Source organism: Narcine bancroftii, chromosome 3 (assembly GCF_036971445.1).
Source record: "Narcine bancroftii isolate sNarBan1 chromosome 3, sNarBan1.hap1, whole genome shotgun sequence".
Taxonomy (NCBI): domain Eukaryota; kingdom Metazoa; phylum Chordata; class Chondrichthyes; order Torpediniformes; family Narcinidae; genus Narcine; species Narcine bancroftii.
In genome coordinates this window covers 350659675-350668718 of record NC_091471.1, presented here as the reverse complement: position 1 = coordinate 350668718, position 9044 = coordinate 350659675, and the positions used below count along the sequence as shown (strand labels likewise).

The 9044-nt window shown below is 42.6% G+C and overlaps 1 protein-coding gene and 1 non-coding gene across 6 annotated transcripts in view; both read right to left on the bottom strand.

Annotated features, from left to right (window-relative positions):
• Positions 1 to 9044, bottom strand: part of LOC138759410 (UPF0450 protein C17orf58 homolog) — a 54708-nt gene that overhangs the window by 5569 nt on the left and 40095 nt on the right. For 4 of the 5 annotated variants that reach the window (XM_069929748.1, XM_069929747.1, XM_069929743.1 and 1 more), the window contains 2 exons: positions 5166 to 5723; positions 58 to 135 (listed from right to left, as the gene is read on the bottom strand). In XM_069929748.1, coding sequence (XP_069785849.1) covers positions 58 to 135; positions 5166 to 5700 — 613 coding nt within the window. In that variant the 5' untranslated portion in view covers positions 5701 to 5723. Of the gene's footprint in view, positions 1 to 57; positions 136 to 5165; positions 5724 to 7118; positions 7313 to 9044 lie in introns of those variants that run through there. The other variant, XM_069929746.1, reaches the window with a different exon arrangement.
• Positions 8751 to 8823, bottom strand: trnar-ccg (transfer RNA arginine (anticodon CCG)). The gene has a single exon. It is a non-coding gene; the product is annotated as a tRNA-Arg (tRNA).

Sequence of the window (9044 nt, the reverse complement as noted above, 5' to 3'; positions counted from 1 at the left end):
ACCAGGTCCTTCCCCAAAGTATTAAATCCAAAGTCAACAGAATGACAGGATTCTCACCAAAATCACTGCTGCAGTAGAACTGTCTCTCATTCTTCTCCTTCCTGCATTCAACGGAGCACAATTGTTTGTTGTAATCTGTGGGAAACCTCCAGTTAGTTCAGTTACCACCAGCAGAATCTATAATTTTTTAAAAATATACACCATTGTTAAAACAGATAATTTAAATAAAATAAAGTTCTGTTCACTGCTAAAACAAATGTTGGGTGAAACCAGTTGGACGTAAACAGACAGCAATGGTCACAATGGGCTCAGTTTGAGGAAAATGGAATCAGCCTGGAGCGTTGACCAGAGTGATATCAGGTGTTGCTTCAATTCTTTGATTGCCTGGTGATGGAGTAGTGGCCGGACAGTGAACTCCAGCCCTCTCCAGAAAAGTCGGGAAAAACAAAGGAAAACACAAAGGCACAGAAATAAAAGTTACAGAAAAGTGAGTATAAAGGTAGAAAGAAGATGGCGACAAAAAAAGAAAAATCAAAATCAACGGTAAGAAGAGAGGAAGAGAAGACAACGGAGGAAAAAGGTGAAGGCCTTACCTGTCCGAAGAGGCCCGCTGCGGAGAGAGAAACCCGCTCCCTCAGGTCGGTAAATAATGGACTACAAAAATGGCTCGCTGAGCCGAGTAAAAGTGCGCAACCGCGCATGAAAAAAAAAACACACCGACGGGAGGGGGGACCAGCTGGGGAGTCGATCTCCACAGCCGGCAACGACAGCTGCAGAACACCTGCAGCAAGAAGAGACCACAGAAGACAATAGAAACAAGAAAGAAGAGAAGGAAAGGGCAACAAAGAAACAACAGATGGTCAACCCAGAGGAAGAAGAAGAGGAAGAGGAAGAGTACAGTGAAATAGAAGAAGAAAAGAAAGGCAAGGTAAAGGATATACTTGCTCTTATTAAAGGATACATGGAGTCATTTAAAGAATGGCAAACACAGGAATTTAATGATTTAAGAAAAAGAATAAACAACACAGAAGAGAAAATGAATAAAATAGATATGACCTTAACAGAAATGGGAAAGAAAATGGACAAGATGGAAGAGCGGGCAGTAGCAGCAGAAATGGAGGTAGAAGACTTAAAAAAGAAATTGGAGGAATCTAATAAAAAAACTAAAGAGACACAAGAACTACTAGCTCAAAAAATAGATACAATGGAAAATTATAACAGAAGAAATAACAAAGATAGTGGGCCTTAAGGAAGATGAAGAAGGCAAGAATATGAGGGAGTTTATAAAAGATTGGATCCCTAAGACCCTAGGATGTCCAGAACTACAGCAAGAAATGGAAATAGAAAGGGCACATAGAGTATTGGCCTCTAAACCACAACCACAACAAAAACCAAGATCTATTGTAGTAAAATTCCTAAGATATACTACAAGAGAAAAAGTACTGGAGAAGACAATGGAAAAAGTAAGAGAGGGCAACAAACCACTGGAGTATAAAGGGCAAAAAATCTTCATTTATCCAGATATAAGTTTTGAACTCCTAAAGAAGAGAAAAGAGTTCAATACAGCAAAGGCGATTTTATGGAAGAGAGGGTATAAATTTATACTAAAGCATCCAGCGGTATTGAAAATATTTATTCCAGGACAACAAAACAGACTATTCTCGGATCCAGAAGAAGCACGAAAATTTGCAGAACAATTACAAAAATAGACTGAGGGATGAAGACGGGTAATGAGAGTAAAAATGATCACGATTGATATGTATGTGGGTAAAGACAAAAATAGACTGAGGGATGAAGACGGGTAATGAGAGCAAAAATGATCACGATTGATATGTATGCGGATAAAGAGGTATAAGAGTGAATAGAGACAATGTGCATACGTGAATGTATCTGTACTTAGAGGAAAATATAGATAGTATAGACAAGAATTAATAAGGGAAGGTAATGGAATAGAGAGAATAAGGAGGGAATTAAAAGAGTGACCTTTGTGACATATGAAAAGTGAAATCTTTTCTGGGGGGGGGCTGGGTGGGGGGAAATAGCGGTCACTGCAAAATCAGTTGACGCTTGCGAGTGGATTCGCAAATCCAAATGGAGAGGGGAGATGTGGTTGTCCGACAAGGGATAAAGGACAACTCAGGAGGGGAAGGGGAGATTGGGGATAAATAAGATAGAAATAGGAGAATAAGGAAAATGTTGGATGTTGTAGGAATGTTGTCTTATAAAGAGTTGAAAATAAGAAAACAGAAATGGAAAAGGAGGAAAGGTAATGATGGAAAAACGGAAAGAGAAGATAAACAAAATATAAAAGGGCTACGCTGAACTATATGACTTTAAATATTAATGGAATACATAACCAAATTAAAAGGAAGAAACTACTAAATTTAAATGAATAAATGTATTCCATTAGAAAAAATAACATATAGGTTAAGAAATAATATTGAAATATTCGAACAAGTATGGGAGCCTTACATTAAATACAAAAGCGAAAACCTACTGGGGACAAACATTACCTAAGTTGATGGAAGGAGAAGGAAAGAAAAGAATGGACTCAGTAGAATTTCTGGTGTATTTTTGTTGAATGACAACATTGTCTGACTGGCTTAATGCAACCTAGATTGTATACCTAAAATGGATGAGGGGGGGGGGGGGGGGTGGCTTGGGAGGAGGGGGGGGGGGAGAAAAAGTCACTGTATATGTGTGAAAAAGAAATAGTGTATATCATGGCTAATGTGATTTATGGTGTGAAAAATAAAAAATTAAAAAAAAAAAATAATTCTTTGATTGCCTCACCAACCACAAGGTAAGCACCTTGCCTTAGAGTAGGAGGTCAGAAGCCTGAGCAAACAGATATAGCAGGCAGGAAAATCCATCCCAATGTCCTCCTGCCTTTGTCCTGGTCCCAGCCCCCAACCCAATTGTCCACTTACTTAGGCTCCTTAATTCAGACATATCAGGGCCAGAATGGGAAGATGATGGTCAGATACCAGTTCCCAATCCCACCTTCTAAAGATACCCCACCCTACCTTCCTTTTTCACTGAATGGGGGTGGGGGGGGGAAGGGAGAAGGTTAGGATAGAAATCAGAAAATTGTGCAAAACATGTCAAAAGCCATCCAAACCAGCAAGGCTAAATATCATTCCTTCATTAACTCAAATAATTAGGAAATAAAAAATATCCTGGAAATACCAGCCCCTAAACTCTGTCCTTTCATCAATTGTTCCCCACTTGACCATTAAATGGGAGGCAACTGTTTTGGTGCGGAGGAAAGTTCTCAGGAAGAGGTGGCAATAAATGTGCAAATTCTTCCCACTGACCTCAGCAGCCATTTTGCTCCTCTATTTACTTTGATATTAATCTAAAATGATTAGGGATTTGGGATCATAAGGAGGACAGGGAATGGCAAAATAGATTACACAATGGCAAAGTGTGGATTGATATGTTTCGGCATAAAGACAATGGAGTGATAATTTCAACAAAAGGCTGATGGGCGTGTGGGGCGAGAGGGACATAGGTGTATTTGTGCATAAATCTCTGATGTCGAGAAAAACGTATTGAAAGGATGATTAGTGAACCATGTGTTTTCTGGGCTCCACAAAAGGACGTACAGAGTAAAGAAGTAGGGAGCCCATGAAATGCCAGTACAAAACAGTTGGAGACAAAAGAAACGACAGATGCTAGAATCCAGAAACTATCTTCTAAGCTACCTATTTAACTTTTCCCTACATCTCAGTTCCTGAAGTCCTGGCAACATCCTAGCCAATCTTCTCTATACTCTTTCAATTTTATTGATATCTTTCCTGTAGTTAGGCAACCAAAAATGCACACAATACTCCAAATTTGGCCTCACCAATGATTAATACAACATCCAACTCCTGTACTTAACACTTTGATTTATGAAAGCCAGTATGTCAAAAGCTCTCTTTACAGCCCTATCTACCCATGACACCACTTTCATGGAATTATGTATCTGTAATCCCCTATCTTTTTTTATAGAAAATTTATTGCTAAAATAATGTTTTTTGCAAAAATTTGAAGCAGAGTACAAAATGCAATTTTTATACAATTTCCAATAAGATACAAATAGCACTAATTAACACATTTCCCCCACCCCCAAGAGGTTTGTTTCCTGAATAAAATAATTGGGATTCTGATAGACAACTTCATAGATGAACATAAAGGTAATTTCAGATCTTTCTGTTCTACCACACTCGTCAGTGCCCTACCATTTACTATGCATGTCCAACCTTGGTTTTTCCTTGCAAGGGGCAACACCTCACACTTGTCTGCATTAAATTCCATCTACCATTTTTCAGCGCATTTTCCCAGCTGGTCCAGAACCTCCTGCAAGCTTTGAAAACCTTTCTCACTGTTCACAACACCTCCAATCTTTGTGACATCTGCAAACTTGCTCATCCAATTTACTACATTATTATCCAGATCATTGATTATAGACAACAAAACAATGGTCCCTGTACCGGTCCTGATGCACACCACTAGTCACAGGCCCCCCAGTCTGAGAAGCAATGAACTGCCACCACTCTTTGGCTTCTCCTGTAAAGCTAATGTTGAATTCAGTTTATGACCTCACCACAACTATCAAGTGACTGAATTTTCCAGGCTAACCTCCCAAAGGCCTTACTAAAGTCCATATAGACCACATCCAAAGATTGGTTCGGCAAGGTCTACCACACACAAAGCCATTGACTATCCCGAATCCGTCCCTGACTATCCAAATGCTTGTATATCTGATCTCTTAGAACATCTTCCAATAATTTACATCAGGCTCAACAGGCTATAATTTCCACATAACTTTTGGAACCCTTTTTAAAGATGGAACAACACCAGCCACCCTCCAATCCTCCAGCATCATAATAATTCTGCAAAACCCCCTGCAATTTCTACACTAGTGTCCCTCAAGGTCTGAGGGACTATGGTCATTTCTCCTTAATCCACCACCTCCTCCTCTAATCTGTATAGGTTCCATGAGCTCACAGCTCGTTTTCCTTACTTCCCTAGATTCTGCCAGTTTTCTGAGTGAATCACATCTCCCCCAACTCTTCTGGCTCCTTACATAGCCGACCGCTCTCATCTTCAAGGGCACCATTTTTGTCCCTGACTATCCTTCACGACTCCCTCATTGAAAGAGGAAAGAGCTCAGCCACCTTCTCGGAGGATGTTGAAGTGATAGAGCAGGCTAGTTGCGGCGCGGTTGGTTTCCGAGGGCGAGTTGATGCCGTTTATGAACGTCTCGCTTGTTCTTGGGCGATGGGACTTTCTGGGCCGGTTCTCCTCGGGGTCCAGCCCCTGGCTCGCCACCTTCTCGCCCTGCCTTGCTCCCCGATGGGAGAGTTGGCCACCTGCGTGGGAATGGGACGGATCCACTGAAGAACGCGGCCGCATGCTCTTGGCCAGGAGGCTGTAGTAGGTCGGCGACCTGTTCAGCTTGGAGTTCTCCGGGGGGAATGGAGCCCCAAGGGTTACCGAGCAATCTCCTGCTCGCCCCTCGGGACGTCGTCTGGCCGTCCTCACGTCAAAGACATTCGTCACCTTGTCCAATTGATGATCAACCTCTTCTCTTCCCATGGAAGCCTGGTGGGTCGGCGGGCTGGACTCGGGAAGGCTCCGACTTGTCTGCCGCTGTTTAGCTCGGTTCAATGCAGGATGGAGAGTCCTGGAGGGGACTCCGGCATCCGCCATCCCACCAGCATGCGAGGCAAGACCTGCACACAGAGCAAACACCAGGGCGTGAGAGACTTCGCCTGCTGCACCTTCGAAACATCCACATAGAGGGTTAAACGTTCATGTTACTGAAGTGGAGAGAATGAGGTTGTCCCCAACCCCCCTCCCCCCCATTCCAACTCACTCCACTCTGTCCATGCCCCCACGCATTCAAACGCCCACCCGGTGCATCTAGTCCAACAACATTCCCGGTCTCGGTCCCAAATTCCTTCATTGCCACTTGCTCCTCACACCACGTCGAAAGACCTCAAGCCCGAAACGTGGGTCATTTTTGCTATGAAAAATGCTCAGTTTGTCTTGCTGAGTTTCTCCAGCATTATGTTCTTACTTCAACCACTGCGTCTGCAGATTTCCGTCTTTTTAAACCCGTTTTACCATTTGTGCCCTCGATAATTGTAAATTAAATCATTTTTAAATCAAATCTACTTTTACTCTGGGACATTTTGACCACCTCCTATCACCTTCTCTGCAGACGAGGCCATGGCCGAAAACTGCCGATCTTTTAATAAACAGCCCTGATGTTAATGGAGCAGCGCAGGCCAGGAACAGGCCCTTCGGCCCTGCGCCAACATGATGGCCCAATGACAGAAACGCGACTGCACTCCCTCCCCACGTGTCGAGAAGCGCCTCCAAGCACTTCACCTTGGCTCGGAAATTTAACTTCAGTTTTCCTCTCTTTGGAGATCTCGAGTTAAAAGGATTTTTAAAAACTGTCAACAATGACTCCCAATTCTTCAAAGTGGTGCTGGTCAAAAGGATTTCCTCCGCTAATTTCCATTAAATAATTTTTCCTGTGTGTCAGGCTGGTTGATTTGATGCATTTCCACAATTAGGGCGAGGAACCCCAATTGCTTCTCGCTCCCTTGACCCCACTCTCGTTGCATTCATTGAGATCGAAGGCCCCGAGACATTGAAAACCTGCTCGTTTTGAGTAGGTCACAAGTGACATGAACACTCCTGAGCAGCTTCTAGCACCTCGTTCAAATTCATCCCGGGCGTAACCAGTATCGGAAAACCAAGAGGCCGGAGGAACTCAGTGAGCGGAGCCAAAGAATCGTCGACGTTTCGTGTCGGAGCCTTTCAACAAGTCCCCACTAAATCCAATCTGTGTTAGATTCAAACTGCCATGACATAGATCAAGTTTGACTTAGTCAGCATTATTACGCGAAGACCCATTCTAAAATGATTTTTTGTTCTTTAACGTGCAACTCACAAGCAGGAAAATGTGCAACTGTCTTTTTCCAAAATCCCACAATGCAAATATCCCCCAAAACCTATCAATGCAAACTGTTAAAAAAAATCCTCACCGATATCAAATCTTTCCCTCAATGACAAAGTGGTTTTGCGTGGAGTTCGTTAAAAAAAAATGCACTCACCTTTCTGTTTTGCGTGGATAATTTGGAAACATACCACGAGTGAGAAGAGGTGGATGAGCACCAGTCGGTTCATGGTGAAGCTGCCGCAGAAGAGTGACTTGGGTGGATAGGGGGACTCTCCGTTTTATACTCTAATTGTTCTATGCTAATAAGAAACAACATGCAGCTCGGGACAAGCTCTGCCCGAGATCAAATGTCATTATTTTCCACTTCGGAAGTATTCTTCTGAGGCAATCTTTCATACCTCTATTAAATAGTGCAACATAATCAGTGGAGCATAAAAAGATTCACTGCCAACGTTAAAATGTCAGGGACACGAATATAACGGTGATGTAGACAGTTTTGTTTAGACATTTTTTTCAAAAAGGCTGGAATTTTTTTTATTGCTGATGAGATCTGATATGAAAGTTACAATCCATTCAGCCCTCCCGCCGCGTTAAAAAAAACAGCGACATGGAATCTTATTCCATTATTTCCGAAGGAATATACTTTCTTTCCTCTAATCAATTTCAGAAAGCCATAATCGTAGAACCATATAACATTACAGCACATAAACAGACCCTTCGGCCCTTCTAGTCTGTGCCAAACCATTTTTCTGCCTTGTCCCACTGACCTGGACCCAGTCTATAGCCCCCACCCCCCCCCATACCCCATCCATGTTCCTATCCAAGTTTTTCTTGTGTTAAAATGGAGCCCTCATTCACAACACTTCATCATTCCACATTCCCACCACTCTGTGTGTGAAGAAGTTCCCCCTCACATTACCCCTAAACTTTTCCCCTTTCACCCTTAACCAATGTCCTCTGGTGTATCTCACCTATCCCCAGTGGAAAAAGCCTATACACATTTACTCTATCTATCCCCCTCATAATTTTAAAATGAAATCTCCGCTCATTCTTCTATGCTCCAGAGAATAAACCTGTTTAACCTTTCCCTGTAACTCAGTTTCTGAAGTCTAGGCAATGTCCAAGTAAATATTCTCTACACTCTTTCTATCTTATTGATATCTTTCTTGTAGTTAGGTGTCCAAAACTGCACACAATACTCCAAATTTGACCTCACCAATGTCTTTACCATAACATCACAACTCCTGTACTTTGATTTATGAAGGCCAATATGCCAAAAACTCTCTTTACACCTATCCATCTGTGACACCACTTTCAGGGAATGGTGTTTCTGTATTCCACCTTATTCCTCACCGAGTTTGCCCTTCCAAAATGGATACTGATTTGCGTGGAAAATAGCCGAAAAGTCCCTGCGTTGCAACATATTATTACTAAATTATCTACCCTGACGATGGATGCCACTAATGCATGCTGTTTTAATTTTGGATTAATAACATGTTACAGAAATTTCGTGTTTAATTGATTCCAGCTCTTTAGTGAATTATTTTGCAGCGAACTTGCTCCCAGTGGTAGCGGAGCTGCTCTGCGCTGGGGCCCACTATCGCCCTCTGCTGCCGGTCCACCTAAACCACAGGTGAAAGACCCTGCGAGCAGGCGATGCCGTCGGTAAGACGTGGCGAGTCCGGTGCGGAATGCAGCCGCAGTTCCGCTTCCGAATAGAGAAAAACCCATGACAAATAACCAGACTCCGTGAAAGCAACAGTCGGCACAAAAAGGTGCAGCAGAGCGACCCAGATGGGACTCGAACCCACAATCCCCAGCTCCGGAGGCTGATGCCTTATCCATTAGGCCACTGGGTCACCACAGGAACTGAAGAGTAGCAATATGACACTTACACACGGCAGTGTAAAAACACTAATCCTGAACTCGGGTTGAAGGTAAACCAACTGAATATATAGTCTGGGCAACTCACATCATCGAATTAAATCGCCTCTTGCAAATAACAGTCAACAGTAGATGTGCAAACTATTGCTTTATATTTATGAAATATCTTTCATGAATTGAATAATATAGTCATCAC